Source organism: Mangifera indica, chromosome 18, assembly GCF_011075055.1.
Source record: "Mangifera indica cultivar Alphonso chromosome 18, CATAS_Mindica_2.1, whole genome shotgun sequence".
Lineage (NCBI taxonomy): Eukaryota > Viridiplantae > Streptophyta > Magnoliopsida > Sapindales > Anacardiaceae > Mangifera > Mangifera indica.
Window position 1 is genome coordinate 11,354,456 of NC_058154.1, and position 20,613 is coordinate 11,375,068.

The 20,613-nt window shown below is 34.5% G+C and overlaps 4 protein-coding genes across 4 annotated transcripts; 1 reads left to right on the forward strand and 3 right to left on the reverse strand.

The window, feature by feature from the left end:
- Window positions 1-2,282: 2,282 nt before the first annotated feature.
- LOC123202371 (polycomb group protein FIE1-like) lies at window positions 2,283-4,251 on the reverse strand. The gene is made up of 9 exons (XM_044618278.1): window positions 4,149-4,251; window positions 3,986-4,061; window positions 3,627-3,706; window positions 3,471-3,542; window positions 3,259-3,318; window positions 3,004-3,100; window positions 2,786-2,849; window positions 2,640-2,699; window positions 2,283-2,536 (listed from the first exon to the last, which is right to left on the reverse strand). The coding sequence occupies exons 2-9, from the start codon at window positions 4,017-4,019 to the stop codon at window positions 2,473-2,475; spliced, it is 531 nt and encodes a 176-aa protein (XP_044474213.1). The 5' UTR covers window positions 4,020-4,061; window positions 4,149-4,251; the 3' UTR covers window positions 2,283-2,472.
- On the forward strand, window positions 4,170-8,497 carry LOC123201719. The gene is made up of 6 exons (XM_044617283.1): window positions 4,170-4,812; window positions 4,936-5,219; window positions 6,464-6,670; window positions 6,755-6,911; window positions 7,417-7,696; window positions 8,197-8,497. The coding sequence occupies exons 1-6, from the start codon at window positions 4,170-4,172 to the stop codon at window positions 8,495-8,497; spliced, it is 1,872 nt and encodes a 623-aa protein (XP_044473218.1).
- Window positions 8,498-9,109: 612 nt separating this feature from the next.
- LOC123201720 (protein ACCELERATED CELL DEATH 6-like) lies at window positions 9,110-12,254 on the reverse strand. Its single transcript, XM_044617284.1, has 4 exons — window positions 11,762-12,254; window positions 11,494-11,661; window positions 10,597-11,129; window positions 9,110-9,829 (listed from the first exon to the last, which is right to left on the reverse strand). The coding sequence occupies exons 1-4, from the start codon at window positions 12,252-12,254 to the stop codon at window positions 9,227-9,229; spliced, it is 1,797 nt and encodes a 598-aa protein (XP_044473219.1). The 3' UTR covers window positions 9,110-9,226.
- A 3,016-nt stretch (window positions 12,255-15,270) lies between these two features.
- LOC123202372 (polycomb group protein FIE1-like) lies at window positions 15,271-18,728 on the reverse strand. The gene is made up of 13 exons (XM_044618279.1): window positions 18,464-18,728; window positions 17,996-18,061; window positions 17,744-17,866; window positions 17,245-17,325; window positions 17,077-17,169; window positions 16,914-16,989; window positions 16,553-16,632; window positions 16,398-16,469; window positions 16,186-16,245; window positions 15,931-16,027; window positions 15,713-15,776; window positions 15,567-15,626; window positions 15,271-15,463 (listed from the first exon to the last, which is right to left on the reverse strand). Exons 1-13 carry the CDS (start codon window positions 18,638-18,640, stop codon window positions 15,400-15,402), a joined length of 1,113 nt encoding a protein of 370 aa, XP_044474214.1. The 5' UTR covers window positions 18,641-18,728; the 3' UTR covers window positions 15,271-15,399.
- Window positions 18,729-20,613: the final 1,885 nt, after the last annotated feature.

Genomic DNA, 20,613 nt, shown 5'->3' on the forward strand with positions numbered 1-20,613 from the left:
TACTTAACAAATAAAATGAAGTTTTAGGATAAGATTGACATAAATACCTTTTCTTGATGAATAGTATTTTTTCGAGTCGAATTTAGAAATACGAACTTCCTTCGTCCGAACGAATCCCTACTAATTGATGTTAACAAAAAAAATGAAAGTGAGAGTAAGTGTTTGAGTGATATGAGAAGAGTGTGGAAATAAAATGAGTGAGGAGGGTTTATATAGATGAGGGGAAGGGTATTTTTGACATTTTAGAAAAAGTAATGAAATATATAAATAAATATGAAAATGCCTTTACAATGTAAAATATCCAAAAACCCCTCATATTTATCCTAAATTACATTTAACCCCCAATACTTGTCAAATATTGCATTTAACCCTTATATTACGACATAAAAACTATACTTAACAAATAAAATGAAGTTTTAGGATAAGATTGACATAAATATCTTTTCTTGATGAATAGTATTTTTTCGAGTCGAATTTAGAAATACGAACTTCCTTCGTCCGAACGAATCCCTACTAATTGATGTTAACAAAAAAAATGAAAGTGAGAGTAAGTGTTTGAGTGATATGAGAAGAGTGTGGAAATAAAATGAGTGAGGAGGGTTTATATAGATGAGGGGAAGGGTATTTTTGACATTTTAGAAAAAGTAATGAAATATATAAATAAATATGAAAATGCCTTTACAATGTAAAATATCCAAAAACCCCTCATATTTATCCTAAATTACATTTAACCCCCAATACTTGTCAAATATTGCATTTAACCCTTATATTACGACATAAAAACTATACTTAACAAATAAAATGAAGTTTTAGGATAAGATTGACATAAATACCTTTTTTTGATGAATAGTATTTTTTTGAGTCGAATTCAGAAATACGAACTTCCTTCGTCCGAACGAATCCCTACTAATTGATGTTAACAAAAAAAATGAAAGTGAGAGTAAGTGTTTGAGTGATATGAGAAGAGTGTGGAAATAAAATGAGTGAGGAGGGTTTATATAGATGAGGGGAAGGGTATTTTTGACATTTTAGAAAAAGTAATGAAATATATAAATAAATATGAAAATGCCTTTACAATGTAAAATATCCAAAAACCCCTCATATTTATCCTAAATTACATTTAACCCCCAATACTTGTCAAATATTGCATTTAACCCCCATATTACGACATAAAAACTATACTTAACAAATAAAATGAAGTTTTAGGATAAGATTGACATAAATACCTTTTTTTGATGAATAGTATTTTTTCGAGTCGAATTCAGAAATACGAACTTCCTTCGTCCGAACGAATCCCTACTAATTGATGTTAACAAAAAAAATGAAAGTGAGAGTAAGTGTTTGAGTGATATGAGAAGTGTGTGGAAATAAAATGAGTGAGAAGAGTTTATATAGATGAGGGGAAGGGTATTTTTGACATTTTAGAAAAAGTAATATAATATATTAATAAATATGAAAATGCCTTTACAATGTAAAATATCCAAAAACCCCCCATATTTATTCTAAATTACATGTAACCTTATAATGAGTGAGAAGAGTTATATAAATGAAGGGAGGGGTAATTTTGTCATTTTAGAAAAAGTTTTAAATAAATAAATAAATATCAAAATCTTTTATAGTGTAAAATATCTAAAAACCCTCAATATTTATCTAAAATTCCATTAAAACCCTATAGTGAGTGGAAGAGTTATATAAATATGAGGGAAAGGGTAATTTCGGTATTTAAAAAAAGTCATAGGCATTTTTTTTTTTGAAACAGTGATTTTGGGCATTTTGGCTTGGAAATAGTGATTTTGGGCATTTTGGCTTAATGGGAGGGCATTTTGGCTATTTTTTAAAATTTCCCAAAAATGTACTGCAACTTATCTAAAATTATGATCAATTATTTATTTTTTGTTGGGCCAACACGTTGAATCTTCAAAAAGCGTGTCACCAGCTCCTGCGAGCCCAATACTCAAACTCCATGAAAAGCTTTGCTTTGAACCATATTTTTCTTTTCTGACTTATTTTCTGGGACGCTCTTCAGAAATTAATTACTGTCACCGAGCTTGTAATTGGTAAGAACTCCAAAGAAACAATCACATGGTATCACATTATTTATATACCTAATTATAAAATCAAAACTATATATACATATTATCACCTGCCGCAAATTAACCCAAAAGGAAAAACTTCATCTTGTTATAAGGCAACAAAATGTTGGAAGTTTCCGAGTTCTTGAAGCTGGGTTGCTGGCCCTATAGGCTCTGAATTAAGTTCAAAGAAGATTCCCGTCAAATTGAGTAAAAAGTAACCATTTTTAGCAACCTGTGAGCACCCCAAATTTTGTCATGGCAGTCAAATTTGTCAATAAAATGCAACAGGTTTACTTAAAGGAGTCATGCAGTCAACTTTATGTTCATGTCCTCTATAATTTAACAATACAACAAAAGAGCTTTAACAAAGGTCTTCAAGTTAACCCACTTAGATAACTCAGGAAGTTGGTACAGCATCCCATCTCCATATAGCTCCATCCTCGCAACAGCTGAGGATTGTACTGCAACAAGAGAAAGATCGTTTAAACAATACGACTAGTTTCAGCATACTACAAGATAATTTCGTATTGGGAAGAAACTGCTAGATTTCTATCCACTAATTACCTTCCATCGAAGGACATGGCAGTCTGTCTGATCGGAGATTTTGACTGCGCGTGAGAGAGCCTGAGAGTGATAATAAGGTGTATATCCGTCAAATGAAGAATTGTGGGGAATTTCACAGTGGACAATTAAGGCAGCTAGGTACCAACCTTGCGATGAGAACAGGGGGGCTACTTTGCAGCTCCCAAACATAAATCTTCCCTTCCCTATTACCTGGTGGTTGGATACCAAAATTTTTCAATATTAGAAGGAATTATTTCAGTAATAACCATCTATGCAATGAGCATTTGTGCAATTCAATATGAAGTTATATGTGTCTGCAAGAACACATGTAAAAGAGTACAAAAACAATTAATTGTTGCATTACCAATAGCAGCTGCATTGTAATGGAAGTCACAGGAGAACTTGATAAACCAGATATCACACTCAGGAACAGGGTATTTTTGGAGGATATCAGCCGTACCCTAAACAGCAAAAACAATACAATAAAATGGCAAAATGATCAGCGACAAGTATTATAACGCCCAAACAAAATCAGCTTTTCACAGGCTAATGTACTGATATAGAGAAAATTAAGGAAATAGATAAATCAAAAGTAAACAAGCATCAAGAAAATAATAACCTCTCCAGGAGACTGTTCCTTCATTTTTGGCTCCCACAACACAATTTCATTGTCAACACTCTGCAATCATGCAACACAGACAACCACTAAATGTAACATTAATAGGAGTTTCGGCATTCTAAGAGAACGCTATACACAATAAACAAGTACTGCCCCCAAGCTTGAAATGTGATGTTAACAAAGACATTGTATGGGAATAACAAATGATTGACCTTTGACAAAACAAAATCACCAAGCCACCTATTACAGTCAACATAACTCGAATGAACAGAAGCAATGAAGACCTGAAAAATGAGAAAAGTAGTCCTAAAACTATGGATAATCAAGTCCAATTCATCCACAACTGAAAATGAAACTATGAAACCTACAGGGAACTGCACATATTTTGTGGGAAATTTTGAAGGAAGATCTGTCCATGTGAATGACTTCTCCACATATGTCCAAAATTCTGCAAAAAAAAAAGATAAAAAGAAAAAAAAATCCACACTTAGTGTCTGCCTAACTACAAATCAGAAATATATCCAGCCAGCTGCACTACTCAACAAACATTGTAGTATAGTTTATATCGGGGGACAATTTTCATGTGTAGGTAGATGCATAATTTTCAAGTCTTCAGAATAATAACAGATATTTTGGAAGTCTAAAGTGGCTAATTATATGCTGTAAGCTTTCCTTCCTATCAATATCGCAGTGAAAAATAATCACATTTAATGTGCCAGAATCCTACCTTTCATTGACCAAATCTTAACAGTGTTGTCCATGCCACAACTTGCAATGCGATATATGTCTGAAGGATGAAAGTCCTGCAACAGCCACCACAAAATAAGCTCTAAATCTTTATTGTATTTGAACCACAAAAGAAGCCAAAACTTACAAAACATCATTTTTACCACACTCAAAACTTCGTTACGATGACCACCAGCTCCTGCAAATATCAAAATGCATATTCCAGTATCCACATTCCAAAGACGTACAGATTTCTAGAGTCTTCTTTCATGAATATACAGGGAATGCCTTTGGTTCAGTTTATTGTGAAAGATATGTTTAACAAAATTACTCATAGAACTCTTGGTGGTGCAATTGCTGTTTCATCCACTTTACGTTGGGAGACCGTTGAGGTGGATTGTGTAGACACTGAGGGAAACTTGGCACATGGAAATGGTACAATGCTACCTTCTGTTGATGGCAGTCCTCTGGTCAATGGAACTGGAAACCCACAGCTAAGAGCTGTATTCTGGGTAGATAACAAAAGAAAGTATCAATTGAATGGCAATGCATTTGTGGTTCCTTTTCTGGATTTGAGTATGGTACACGTCATTCCTCTCAGTGAAAGGGATAGAGAATGTCATAGTTTAAACGTATCAGCTTGTATTTCGTGTGTTCGCCTTGGCGGAGGTATGAACTATGCTGAAGCCCTGCTCCATCGATTCGGAATACTTGGCCCTGATGGTGGTCCGGGAGAGGGTCTGTCTAAAGGATTAAAGCATTTATCAGCAGGGCCATTGTCAAAACTTTTCAAAGCATCAGCTCTTACTGTTGAAAATCTGAAAGAAGGTAAGGAATCAAATACTTTGTTAAATTTTATTTGGTTGATGCTTATGCAAATGCTGCAGTACCAATCTATGCATATTTCACCTCCTCTTTCAACTGCAGTCTTAATTTATTTCTTTTTTCCAGGTGAAAGTTCAGGAGATGGGAGAGATGGTCTTATGCAATTGGGATTGCCAGATGATGTTGATGTGTCTGTGGAATTTAGAGACTGGTTATTTGCTCTCGAAGGTGCACAGGAGATGGCAGAAAGGTGGTGCTTTTACAGCCATGAAGTTATGAGCAGAGAAGAGAGGTGTTGGCACACAACTTTCCGGAGTTTGAGTGTAAAAGCAAGAAGTAGCCCAAAGGAAATTCTGAATGGCAAAGAAGATTCACTGAGTACCCATAAGTATCCTGTGGAATTGGTTATAGTAAGTTCTTCCACTTTCTTGTCTTCTCTTTTGTCTTGTAGGCTTCAATTACATTTTAATTTCAGGTGGTAAAAGCATAATTAATAAATATGTATGCAAAAATGTTGATTTTATTTCAGGTAGTCATTATGTATACACTTTTGTTTGCCATCTTAGAACCTATTTGATATTACAGTATTTGGTATGATACTAGATTGATAGCCTGTTTGAAGTAGTGAGCTTATTGTTAGAAATCTTGGGCTGATTAAACTTGGAGTCTGGATCGGTATCTTTGTTAATGGGCTTTTACATGTTTTGGGTTCCAATGGTTAAAATGAATTAAAGCAGTCTAATTTGGGTATGTATTACATTTTATCTCCTTTCATTTTTCTTCCCAATGTGGGACTTACATATTCCAGTACTCCCCTCAAGTGTAATTAGTCTCAGTTCACACTTGCCATACATGAGGTGACCCAATTAAACTTACGTTTGATTCTTCTTGGTTCAGCCTGAAATAAGGCCTAGCTCTTCTCAGGTAGCTTATGGGTTCACTTGGGTTTAGGTCAAAGATTTTGACTTCTTTTAACTTAGCCCACCGTACTCAAACAAGTCTTCAATCAATAGACTTTGATACCATGTTAGAAATCTTGGGCCATTTAAATTTGGAGTGTGGATCAACATCGTTATTAATTATGAACTTTAATATGTTCCGTGCTTTAACTGTTAAAGACTTAAATTAATCTAACTTGGCTATCTATTAGTTTATATATATTTCATTTTTTATTTTTCTTCCTACCGTGGGACATATATATTCCAACAGTTATTGTGGGTAATCTTGTTGACTAATCCATTAAATAAATTTAATTGTTGAGATGCAACTTAATTTTTGAACTTGAGGTGCACTGAATTTGGTTCAAACTTTTCTCCCTCTCTCTCTTTCTTTTTCACTGTGGCGCCTGGGGGCTGAATTAAAAGGAATAAACTGGTTAAATTTCGGATGGCTTGCTGAATCTCATTTTTTGGATATGAAGCATGAGAACATGATTAACTGTCATGCATATGGAATCAGAAATTTTTGTCAGATTTGGTTGGACTCTGGGCTTGGCAATCTTTCTTGTTTTGTGATACTTGATAGACTTGATGTGGTCAAGTGTTTTTAGCAGCTTCCATTTTCCTACTCCTGTTATTTTATTTTAACTTGATATATTCCTTGATATTTTACTTTGTTGTTTCTAATGGATTATTTTACATGATAATTCATGTAGGTTAGTGTAGAAGGCTTGCAGACTCTGAAGCCTCAGGTCCAAAAGGGTTTACCTGAACATGTCTTACCTGCAAATGGGATCAAAGAAAGTGCCAAGACATGTGGAGGTATAAATGTTGAAGCTCGTTTGATTATATTGGAGGACAGTGCTGAGAATGAAATGGTCAGCTGGATGGTGGAGAACTTGAAATTTTCTGTTAAGGAACCGGTACTGTGATATTTTTTTCAGGTATTTGATAATGGCAACTATCTTAGTTGGAATATTCTGAATGATGGTGTGTTTATCCTGTAGATTGAAGCCGTTGTAACAAAGGATGAGCTTCAACACCTTGCTTTGCTGTGCAAGTCTGAAGTTGATTCAATGGGTCGGATCACTGCTGGAGTCCTGCGGCTACTCAAGCTGGAAAAGTCAATTGGCCAGGCTGCCATAAATCAACTCAGCAATCTTGGTATGTTTAAATGCCCGAGATTTTTTTATCAATTCTGTTCAGGAACAAGTTGTCTACCTTCTTGCTTGTAGATGAAAGTATTTGTTCTTCAAAATTTGGAAGCACTCAAAATGTTTTGTTAAAAGCAGAGTGCAATTTCATTGAAATTGAGGTTATTAGGATTGGGGTTTTGGATCTTAATTTGTTTTGGGCCATTTAGGATTTTATTTGAATAAATTGGAGCATATAAATGTTGGTAGCAAGTATAAGACAACAGAGAATCAACAAGAATCAAAGTAGTAGCTGAAATAAATAATTTAATTCTGGTCAATCTGGATTGTCTAGAATTAAACTAGAATTAGCATGTTTTCTTACTGACTTGAAAACAATGCTGCTACTAGACACATAAGAATTCAGATTATACTTCAGAATCATTTTGTTTGTCTGTTTTCGCACTGCTCGGATTTTACTCTACCCTAGCTTTTTGCTTGCTGAGATTAGGAATTTATAGTTCCATGATTTGCAGGGAGTGAGGGATTGGAACAAATTTTCTCCCCGAAGCACAGCAGGGGTAATACTGGTCGTAGTACCCCAGCATTTTTTACTAATGAAAGCCCTATTGCAACGCTGGAATCAACATTGGCTTCACTTGAGAAGGCAGTTTTGGATTCCCAGGCCAAGTGTGCAGCACTCATTACCAACGTAGATAGTTCAGAATCTTCCATTGACCATCTTAGCAATATTAAGCAACTCAGTGAGAAACTTGAAAGCATGCAGAGTTTGTTGGCACGATTGTGGACTCAGAAGTGATTATCCTTCTCCAAAAGAAAAGCCTTGTTCTGTCATTCATTCATTCGAGTATGAGGAATATTTTGACACAATGGCGGACTCAGATCCAGTTGGTCTTCTCCAGCTAAAGAAAAGAAGCGTTTCCTGCCATTCCTTGATGTACAATTTTGGGATAAAAAAGATTCAATCACATAGTTTACCAATTCTTTTATGTATATGGTATACAGGTAAAAGCCCCTGAAATCTGCTTATAGGACCCAAAACTTTGTATCCTGAATATGACTTTTTTTTTGCTTCTATGTTATATGGTTATATATTTTTGTGGTTGAACTTGCTGAAGAATCAAAGGATGGATTCCTTGTTAGCATTGTAAGGGAATTAGATAAGTGAAATCAATTGTTGGAGTGAAATTAAGAGAGGTTAAACAACAGTACTGTAATCAATCAATTTTTTGTGACATGCTTTGGTAGCTCACTTTTCTATGACTAGCTAATCTTTCTGATATTCTCTCTCGCAGGGTGCTACGAGAGAAAGACTGTTTAATTAATCCTGTTATCATTCGTACAACAAGAGGGGTCGAAATGGTAGACTTTCGGCCCAAATATTTGATGAGAAATGGGACACTGGAGCACATGATGATCACAACAGTGGCCGTCCATTGGCTCTCTGGATCTATAACCAAGAACAATCCAAGTCTGAAAGCAACCAATGTTCCTCCACGTACTATATACAGCAAATTCTTGCTGTATATTATAGCTGAGCACAAGAAGGCAGGGTCACCAGCCATAGCCAGAACTAAGAAGGTTCGTGGCTGTTAGGACTCATATATACATTTCCTGCAAGAAAAGAGAGAGTATAAAAGGGAGGAATTTTAACAGTTGGAAAAAGGGATCAGAAGGCTATTGCTCTAACACAAAATCAGAAGGCTGTTGTTCTAATGCAAAACCAGCCACAAAAAATATGAAAAGTGGCAAAACAGGGGAAAAAGAGAAAGAAGTAGCTGTGAAAAGAGTTAAAAAAGGAGAGCAGGTGCTGGAAAAAGAGGTAGGTGAGACAACTAAGGAAAAGTGGGGAGAGAATGGTTCTCTTGGAAGCTGAGCATGCACTGTAGGGACTCAACTGAGTTTTTGTGTTATCTTTTTGTGATTAATCTGTTGCTAGAATTGTAATTGATTAGCAGTAGTAAATGGAAATAGTCATTGTATTGAAGAATTGATTTGTAAACTTCATTGGAAAATATTCAATACAATACATATTTTCATTATCCTCTATCCTCTATGGTTGTATTACTTTTCCTATTCCATTGCATGTGTGTTGCTGCTGAGGTTGGTTTGCAGGGGATCTTAGTAAGAGCAGATGAAGTAGCCCGGTGAAGGTTCTGTTGTCAGCAGTCCACCCAGGTATCCGTCAGTGGCTTGTAAAGAATGGAAATAGATTAATTAATACCAGTGGGGCGATCTGGCTTGATTGTTGCCGGTACTAAGATTTGGACGCCTTTTTCCAGTTCTGTATGAGAAAATTGGTTTCTTCATTGTTTCCCTGGAATGTTATATCACAAGAGGGGTTGAAGTGGAAGACTTCCGCCGCAGTAATTTGATGAGAAAGGGAACACTGGAGCCCATGATGATGATACTGATGGCTAGCCATGCACTCTCTGGTGATATAACAGCATACAATCCAGTTACAAAGGCTACCAACGCTCCGTAAAGGGCGATATACAGCAATTTCTTGCTGTAAATGATCGCTGACCGCAGAAAGGCAGGGTCACCAGCCATTGCCAGGATCAGCAGAAACACCACTGTCATGGAGCTGCACATTGCAAGCGAATCTGCAAACACAAAGACCTTCAGTGACGGGTTTGTGATGAGGATTGAGGTACCTGAAGGGATTTTATCTTTTTTGCTTGAGTGGTTTATTTCAGGAGGTCTGTCATCATCATCGCCATGGTAGCCTCCTGGTAATGTGAAAGCTGCAGCGAAAGTTACAGTAACCAGAAGTGCAGCAACCACTGACATTATGTTGGCTAAATTTTTCAAGTCTGCGTTCGGGTGGTTCAATGCAGTCTTTGATTTTTGATCTCGCTTCCAATAGTTATATGGCTGTCTTCCTCGCGGCGCATTTTGCCCTTTCAGGTATGTATGGAGAGAATTCTGCAACGACATCAACCATTCAAGGAGAAAAATTAAGCCATTTATAAAGGTCAATTGTAAAGTTAGCAATTTTTAATACGATATGAAAAAACTCAGGGTAGAGTTAAGTTTTTTTTTTTACACGAAATTTAATTTAAGTTAATTTGACACGATTCGAAATTAAATTAGGTTATGTTAACATAAAAATAACCTGAATTAATTCGAATGTTTACATAAATATTATTGTAATAAACTTTGTTAGAGACAGACTAAAAAAATGTTGAACGCTAAGTACCAATAGAAATTAAAATCCTTATATATTAAATATAGTTGTATATTTATTTAATTGTAAATACTGTAAGTATTTTAGTTTTATTTATATATTTTTTTTTATTTTTCAATAGTACAAATGCGATTTGGTTTCTAATATTATTTACGTATTTTAAATGTTGTGATATATAACTTTTAGAGAGTTTGGTAAACTAGACAAGATATTATGTTATATGTTTCGTTAATTGTATGTTAGAATAATTTGGTGAAAAAATTAAAATATTGAAAACAATTAGGGGGGTGGAAACAATTTACAATTTTCGATCAATTTGGATTATATTATAGTTGAAAATTTTTAATATAATTTTAATTTAAATAATGTTAGAATTGAAAATTTTTAACCTAAAAACTCGAACTGATACGATATAAAAACAAGTTTATGACTCAAACTATCAGCTCCAGTGAAATGGAAAATTGGAATTCTATCAACATTGGGATGATTGAATGAAAAAAATTACCTGTCTGTAAGAAAAATTCCAGTCGGACTCGCAGATGTCTAGAGCTGTGAGGCCGTTATTGTTCTTGGTTCTTAAGTCCACACATCCAGTTGCAATCAACTGTTTCACCATCTTGTAGTTCTCATGCTTGATGGCTAAATGCAGCGGCGTGTCTCCCTCCACGTCTGGTTCATTCACAAGCTCCTTCATCTCCGGCAGCCGCAAGAATTCCCTGACATTGCGCGTAGTGTTATTTAATACAGCAAGATGAAGGGCGTTTTTACCGGTCGGGTCAGCCAGTTCGATGGTGTCTGGGCAATAAAGGAGGATCTCTTGAAAGACATCAAAGTTTCCTGAGCAGGCAGCTTCCAGTAATGGCGTCCGGCCATTGCTGTCTCGCTGATATGCAGATGAGGTACTCTTGGTAAGCAACTCATGCATAATTTTTTTCTCCCTGACAGCTGTTGCAAAGTGAAGGGCAGTCTTTCCATTAGTGTCGGGTTGGTTAATGAGTTTCAAAACGTCTTCTTCTTCTAGCAGATAGCCAATGCAATCTATGACACGAGAATAAAGAAATAAGATACAAGTCAGATGCCCATTTTCTGGAAAAAGACAAAAAAATAAAAAAGAGTGGAGATGGCAATTGGGTCATCCTCTTTTGAACTTGATGAAGACAGGAACGGAGATTGGTATGACTAAAATTCCTGTAGTTATGAATGGGAAGAAGAAGAAGAAGAGAGAAATTTTCTCACAAGAGGAAATAAGAATTTCTTGTCACCCTCGTATCAAAGACGGGAGATATTTCTAGCAGGGATAGAAATTAAGGTATTTGGCTCCATCCAAGCTGTTGTCATCTTTTAAAAAATCGCTTGCATGATACCAAATTATATGGATGTTTTAAAGCAAAAAAGATGATACCAGTGCTTCCTGCAAGGACAGCGGCATGCAGGGGATTCTGCCCATCCGGGCCTTGGACAGCATTCCGCAATAGCTCAACTCTCTCTGAATTCTGCTTCAGGAACGTTAAAATCCTCAGCAGCATCAACTCGCACCTCGATTCAGCAGCTAAATATAAAGGGCTCTCACCTGCGAAGAATTGTTGATTAAACGAATTGTTATTGAAGAAATGTTATATAATATATCAGATCAAATCAGAATCAGATCAAAATGTATTTCATTTAACAACCTGCGCTAGTTACAACTCCAGCCATTTCATTGTCCAGTTCCCACAGGCACAGTGCAGCTTTCTCATGTCCATTCCTCAAAGCCTCATGCAAAGCCAAGCTCTGAGCCTTATTCCTCATCCCCCACAGCCCCGAAACGCCGCTCGCCCCTTCTTCCATTTCTCTCAAACATGAAGTTTCAATCGAATCAACTTGAAACATACTTCTACTTGTGCTGTCACCAATGAGACGCTTCACCACAGCAACTTGCCCAGCTCTTGCTGCAACATGTAATGGAGTGTCACCCTTTGAGTTCTCTTGGCTTGCAAGACGGGGCCATGCTTGAAGAGCCTCATGAATGAACAATTCTTTGCCCAATTTTGCAGCTATATGAATTATGTTGTTCCCCTGAATTGTATGCAAATCCTGGAGATTGCTGTGATTTTTGCCCTGGTTGAACCGTTTCCGCAAATCCAGGTTTCCTTCTCTTGCTGCCATGTCCAGAGAACGATCCATAGCCTTTCAAATTAAGACTCTTTTTCTCTCAGCAAGAAAAGAAAAGAAAAGAAAAATGGTGACGCCAGTGATCCACGATTGTTCAAGTAAGAACAAGGCTTGGTGGCCGCAATTTATTGAGTTTGTCGTCGTTGAACTGAAAGGAAAAAAAAAAAAGGCCGAAGTTAAAGATGATGGAAAAGAAGCGTATCGAGTTAAGTCTAGAAACGGGCATCAGATCCTTATGATATACATCTTTTTCTCAATTTTAAACATACGAACATTGCCAAAAGTACATAAAAAAAAAACTTCATTTTTTTTCTCCTGTGGTACAGATTTTCTTGACTGATGTGGACTAACATTAATTATAATTTTGGTTTTATAAAATTGGATAATTGGATAGTCCAATGCCAGTTTATAAATGAATTTGAGTGATCAATAAAGATATGTCTAATATACTTAAAAGTTATTGGTTCGGATAGACGGTTTAATGTGGGTCTTCAGTTATTGGATCCTTAATTGAAAAGTCTAGATAATTTCTTATAAATACGTTAGGTCCCCATTTTAAAACCTAATTTTTGATAAGTTTATCCATTCAAAGCCGTCATAACAAGTTTTTGTAGCGAAAGACTTGTCATAACAGATCTTCAAATTTCAGGTGAAATTCTGAAAATCTTTGGTTTCAGAGATATGACTCAAACAAATTTTTTTATATCTCTAATTATTAATTCTATGTTTAATTCAACATAAAAATTTAATATTCAATACTCCATGTATGTTCATATTAAATTATTATTCTGATTCAAAGCTTAGAATATATGCTGAAATCGGAAGGAACAACCTTTCGCTAACTTTTCGAAAATGGTATTTGTGGTCACTGGTCCTTTCGTTTCGTCCTCTACCCAACATTTTCACGCAGATATGATCCAAAGCACAATTCACTTTAAAAGTACCAAAATTGCCAAAAAGTTAACTTTTCAAAGGACAGCATATGGAGATCCTTTCAGTCCTCTAGCCAACATTTTTACGCAGAGATGTTCCAGAGCAGAGGCCACAAACAGGTACAGATTCGGGTTGAATCGAATATATTAAAGAGATGAAACCCTATGGATCTAATAATATTATTATATTAAATATATTAAAATTTTGATTTTAATAAGTTATAATAGATTTCGAACTCATACCCTTTTATTTGGACCACCCTCGCATCCATCTGATTCAGAATTAAAGCACTAAAGGGAAGACCGACGCTTCCGTGAAAAGCACGTGGATAAAACATGTTAAAAGCATTTGAGCTTCCGTTGCAGGTCAAATCTTAAATACCATAGCAAACTGATAATGTGAGATCAGTAAATTGCTATATCAGATTCTTGTTTTGGATGGTTTGAAAGTTGGGTGTGAAAATAAAAAAAATCGACCCAAACGTAGTAAAATATTAAAACTTTTACGATAAAAATTTAAGCTTAAGTCTCTCTTATACTTATAAAACCTTAACTTACTTGATATATACCTATTTATGTATTCAAAGTGAATAAATATAATTTTATTATTCTCAATTTAATATCATCTTATGTTTATTATCAACACCAAGTGTATTACATCATTATCATTATCGATCATAAAAGAGAAGAAAAAGAGGAGACGAGAGATCGATAAAATACTAGAGATATTATAAGTTATCTTTTTAATATTGTATCGAGTTAAACTATATAAAATATTTGACGTCATTTTTTCTCTTTAATATATTTAAATTTATCTCTCTTTCCGATCTCTCTCCCTTATCTCTTCGATCATCTTTGGTTGAGATGAAGATCAAATCATCTTCATCTAAGACAAAGATGATTTTGTTTTCGTTTTCATTAAATACGATCAAAGAGACAAGGGAGAAAGACTGAAAGGAGGGATAAGACACGAGGGAGGACAATTGATAACCAAAAATTGACAATCAGTGTCAAAGAGGAGAGAAACAAATCTTTGGAGAATATTTGTTACTTTTTAAACTCTGAGTTGAGAGAAATTATGAAATTTTTAAACTTATAAAGAAAAATATAATAAAACTTAAATTTTTTATCAAATAACAGTTTTATCCCTAATTCTAACTGAAATTTTTAACAAAAATTTACTTATAAATAGATATTTAAATTTTTGAAAGTTAAAAAATAGAAATTTGAGGTTTCACTATACCTCGATGGAAATAAATCTTTTGGCCAAAATTATGTACATAATTGTTAACGAAAAATCGGATCAGCAATAAATTTAATAATTGAGTTTTTCCTAAGAAATAAATTTCCTGAGTAGAGGTATCAAACTAATAACGTGCTCACCCCTAACCCAGATAAATTTTAATTAACTAGGATAGGAGAAAATCCTTTTTTCATGAACACCCTTTCGTGGGCCAAAATCATCAGAACAGCGAAAAATTTCAGAGGATGATTTATATGTTTCATTTTAATTTTTTGAAATTTTTGATGCGGCTGTCTCAAGAACAAGAAGCTGGCTGGGTCACCAGCTTCATAACGAGATTACCGGCATGAAAAAATGTACTGCAAATTATCTAAAATTATGAACAATTATTTATTTTTTACCGGGTCAAGACATTGAATCTCCAAAGAGCATGCCATCTGCTCCTGCGAGCCCAATCCTCAAACTCCGTGAAAAGCTTTGCTTTGAACCATATTTTTGTTTTCTGACTTATTTTTTGGGACGCTCTTCAGAAATTAATCACTGTCTATAATTCAATTTGTGTACGGTGAAAATGACAGTATTGAGCTTGTAATCGGCAAGAAACTTGAAGAAACAACCACATAATGTCACATTATTTATATAGTTAATTATATACCGAAATATATACCCCAAAAGAAAAACTTTCATCTTGTTATAGGGCAACAAAATGCTGGAAGTTTTCCAAGTTCTTGAAGCTGGGTTCCTGCCGCTATGGGCTCTGAATTAAGTTCAAAGAAGATTCCCGTCAAATTAGGTAAGAAGTAACCATTTTTAGCAACTTGTGAGCACCCCAAATTTTGTCATGGCAGTCAAATTTGTCAATAAAATGCAACAGGTTTACTTAAAGAGTCATGCAGTCAACTTTATGTTCATGTCCTTTATAATTTCACAATACAACAAAAGAGCTTTAACAAAGGTCATCAAGTTAACCCACTTAGATAACTCAGGAAGTTGGTACAGCATCCCATCGCCATATAGCTCCATCCTCGCAACAGCTGAGGATTGTACTGCAACAAGAGAAAGATCGTTTAAACACTACGACTAGTTTCAGCATACTACAAGATAATTTCGTATTGGGAAGAAACTGCTAGATTTCTATCCAGAAATTACCTTCCATCGAAGGACATGGCAGTCTGTCTGATCGGAGATTTTGACTGCGCGTGAGAGAGCCTGAGAGTGATAATAAGGTGTATATCCATCAAATAAAGAATTGTGGGGAATTTCAAAATGGACAATTGAGGCAGCTCGGTACTAACCTTGCGATGAGAACAGGGGGGCTACTTTGCAGCTCCCAAACATAAATCTTCCCTTCCCTATTACCTGGTGGTTGGAGACCAAAATGTTTCGATATTATAAGGAATTATTTAAGTAATAACCATCTATGCAATGAGCATTTGTGCAATTCAATATGAAGTTATACGTGTCTGCAAGAACACATGTAAAAGAGTACAAAAACAATCAATTGTTGCAATACCAATAGCAGCTGCATTGTAATGGAAGTCACAGGAGAACTTGATAAACCAGATATCGCACTCAGGAACAGGGTATTTTTGGAGGATGTCAGCCGTACCCTAAACAGCAAAAACAATACAATAAAGTGACATAATGATCAGCGACAAGTATTATAATGCCCAAACAAACTCAGCTTTTCACACACTAATGTACTGATATAGAGAAATTAAAGGAAATAGATAAATCAAAAGTAAACAAGCATCAAGAAAATAATAACCTCTCCAGGAGACTGTTCCTTCATTTTTGGCTCCCACAACACAATTTCATTGTCAACACTCTGCAATCATGCAACACAGACAACTACTAAATGTAACATTAATAGGAGTTTCGGCATTCTAAGAGAATGCTATACACAATAAACAAGTACTGCCCCCAAGCTTGAAATGTGATGTTAACAAAAACATTGTATGGGAATAACAAATGATTGACCTTTGACAAAACAAAATCGCCAAGCCACCGATTACAGTCAACATAATTTGAATGAACAGAAGCAATGAAGACCTGAAAATGAGAAAAATAGTCTTAAAACTATGGATAATCATGTCCAATTCATCCACAACTGAAAGTGAAACTATGAAACCTACAGGGAACTGCACATATTTTGTGGGAAATTTTGAAGGAAGATCTGTCCATGTGAATGACTTCTCCACATATGTCCAAAATTCTGCAAAAAAAAAAAAAGATAAAAAGATAAAAAATCCACAGTTAGCGTCTGCCTAACTACAAATCAGAAATATGTCCAGCCAGCTGCACTACTCAACAAACATGGTAGTACAGTTTATATCGGGGGACAATTTTCATGTGTATGTAGATGCATAATTTTCAAGTCTTCAGAATAATAATAGATATTTTGGAAGTCCAAAGTGGCTAATTATATGCTGTAAGCTTTCCCTCCTAACAATATCACAGTGAAAAATAATCACATTGAATGTGCCAGAATCCTACCTTTCATTGACCAAATCTTAACAGTGTTGTCCATGCCACAACTTGCAATGCGATATATGTCTGAAGGATGAAAGTCCTGCAACAGCCACCACAAAATAAGCTCTAAATCTTTATTGTATTTGAACAACAAAAGAAGCCAAAACTTACAAAACATCATTTTTACCACACTCAAAACTTCATTACGATGACCACCAGCTCCAGCAAATATCAAAATGCATATTCCAGTATCCACATTCCAAAGACGTACAGATTCATCCTGATTCAATCTCAAACAATAAGTTCTACTTGAAAAAACATAATTGTTGCAAGAACAAGCATTTATGATAATTACTTTGCTAGCAGACACCACAAGTGATGGCTTTAATGGCTGGGTCCTGATTTCATTGATTGAATCTCCATGGCCAACAAAACTCTGCATGCACAAGATCATGTCACGAGAACAAGATAAAAACAAATAAACTTATTAGTATTCTGTTTTCATTTTTTTTTTCTTTTATTAATAAGAAACAGAACTAAAATTACATTAATGAAAAACTAGCACATCTTTTTTCAAGCGAAACAAAGGTGACTCACACAAGAGGAGTTTTACCAATAAAGGTACCCTTAACACTTACATTCAGTAGCGAAAAATGATTTTTTATCCTACTTATAGATCAACATAACTACATGAACAACTTGCCCCCCAAGAGCAACAACTTATCCATATCTGTCTACCATCAGTTAATCATTATTGTTCAATTCCTCAAATGCCAATAGGCTGTCAGTTTTAGTGAACTAGAATCAGCTGCCAACAATTACTTATAGCTACGGACGTAGAACAAAAGCCCTACCTTATGAAGCTTCTCATTGCTGACATCAATGACACGGATTATGCCATTGATACCTCCAGCCACCAAGAATGGAATTCCACCTGCATTGCAAGCCCAGCTTACAGTGTAAAATGACTCATCCTTCTGATCTACATAGCACATGGAATTCCCAAATATTCTTAGGTTCAAATATCAACATATTGGATGCACCAATCAATCATACAAATAGCAATAAATTAAATAAAATCAACCATGAATATGCTATTTTCTTACATCTTCGTCAACATAAGACTGTAATGCTGCTATAACACCACCCTCAAGACATTGATATACAGTAGCCTGAAAAGTCATCAAGCAATATTAACAAAAGAGGTGGAGGTCACCAACACACAAGTAATGAGAAAACAAGAGAACGTTTTTACTAATATAACTAAACACCTAAAACTAGCTAGAAGGGTATCAATTTTCAGTATTACATAATCAAGACACTATTTTGGGTTTTCAAAGCTAAAAAAATTGCTGCTTCCGAAAAAATTTTTTAGTCTTTCTTTTTAAGAGCTAGTAAAAAAAACCATTCACGAGTTCAAAAACATTGATACTTATATGAAACAGCCTGAAACCGTTAATTAAGCAAAAAAAACAAAAACAAAAAATTTCTTAACAAAAACTGAAACTTTCACAAAACCCACTTGAAAAACACAAAGCCTTGTTAGAACAATAAAATTAAAGAAAGAAAGTTACGCGGTTGCCGCCAACGGTGGCGAAGACGTTGAAGTAGCGAGAGTCAATGAAATTGAAAGCGACGGCGTATAAGGGCCGCTTGCCTTCTTGAAGCTTGTTGGTCACTTTGTAGTCGCGTTTCTTGGAGGGAACTAGTGAACCCACCAGCGGCTCGCACCCGATCGCTGGCTTCGCCATGCTGCGCAGGTTAGGACCCGCCACTGTGTGCCGCCTTTTAATAAACCCCAAGTCACAAACTTAAACCAACATCTAAACTTTGCCTTTAAACATGCACATATATATAATGGCCAAAAGACTTAATTCCTACACAAGTATTGGCCTACCCCGAAACTTATACAGTTAAATATTAAAAATTTAAACTTTCATTTATATATATTAAAATTAATTAATTTTAAAAGTAAAATTATTATTTAATTATTCATATATTATTATTTAATATATTAATAATTAAATAATATTTTTTAAAAATTAATTGATTTAATTAGTTTTAACAATTTATGAATAAGAGTTTAAATTTTTAATATTGACCTTATACCAATGTGAAGATACAACAAAAGTTGGGGGGAAAAAAATGTTTTGGCCATATATAACATTCGTCCTATCATGAAATTAAATCGAAAGCAAAAGCAAAAGCAAAAGGAAATGGCAAAGAGCCACTTTTTGGGCCTAGAATGGTATGAACCAGCCAATTAGGCAGACAAAATAGGCTTGAGTGAGAAACCTCGAGTGGGCTTGTTTGAGCCTATTTGCAGCAATTTCAAGTGGCGCAAAGAAGAAGGTAGAGCGGTGCACAAATGGATCGAAATTGGAAAAATGAACTGAGTTGTTCAAAAATTGAGATTAATTTGATTTGGATCAAAGAAAAATTTGAATTCAGTTTGAAAAATTTAGTGAAACTAGTTTAAAGTTTCGTTTTAGTAAGTATGAAATCAGACAAAACCGTAAATTATTTTTTTTAAGGTTTTTTAATCAGAACGATGTCATCTTGTTAGTTTAATCAACAAAAATTATTCTTTTTTAATGAAATTATCATTAATATTTAATATAAATATTAAATTATTAATATATTCTTATTAATTTACCCTCAAACATTTGTCATTTCTATTAAAAAAAATAGTGGAAAATTTTTGCTTTTTTATTTAATATAATTCACTAACGGAAGTGAATGATGGGTCAGAATCTAGTTTTTTGAAACTTATTTAAAGGATGTGAATTGATTATTTCAACAAACTTTGGGTGGGAAATAGTCTTTTGGCAGATTAAGTGTGGCAAAGAAAATTTCTCCATAGCTAAGACAAAAACTATCATGCCAAATTTAACTGTTTCATTGTAGACTTGATGGGTGGGAACCCATCAAGTAGAGCTTTATTATTGCATTAGCGCACAACATAGAGGAGCCCAAGAAATGCGTTCACAGAATCGGCATTATAATGATTTTGAGGACTCTATGTTGGTTGGTAAAATAAACATTTAAAAAAAAAAAATACTAACATTATCGAGAGAGGCAATAATAAGGAGATAATGTTCCGTTGTTATAAATACTTTTTTATGATTTTAATGATAAATTATTTATATTCTCATTAAAATTAAAAATATTTGTAACTTTAACAATAAAAAATTGATCATTAAAAGTTTATTTTCTATCGTTAAAAAGTTTTAATAATAAAAAAATCTCGTTATTAATTATCGTTATAGTTTTCATCGTTAAAAGTATTAACGACTACAATAAAAGAAATTTTCTTTTATTAAAACTTTTTTTTTTTGTAGCAAAAATTTTCCATAATACCTTTCAAAATTAAGATCTCTTTTTAGTGCCTAGGATAAACTGGGTCAAAGGAAATACTAGAGAAAATATTATAAGAAAAATTATAGCAACAATTTCAAAGATCCAAAGCCACCACGAAAATATCAAAATTCACTATAAATAAAACAAAATAAAAGCCAAAAAAATTGGGAAAACTCCCACCTCACTACAAAACCTCAAACCCTAATGGTGCTTAATAAAGTTTAACATTCTTCTGGTTGACCTTCTAGCTTGAATTTTTTTTTTAAAGTAATTTAAATCAAGATTTCACAAGTGTGATAAAAATTCAAATCTAAATTTTTTTCCTAAATATTAATGTTTCACTAGTTTTATTAACCTAAGATGT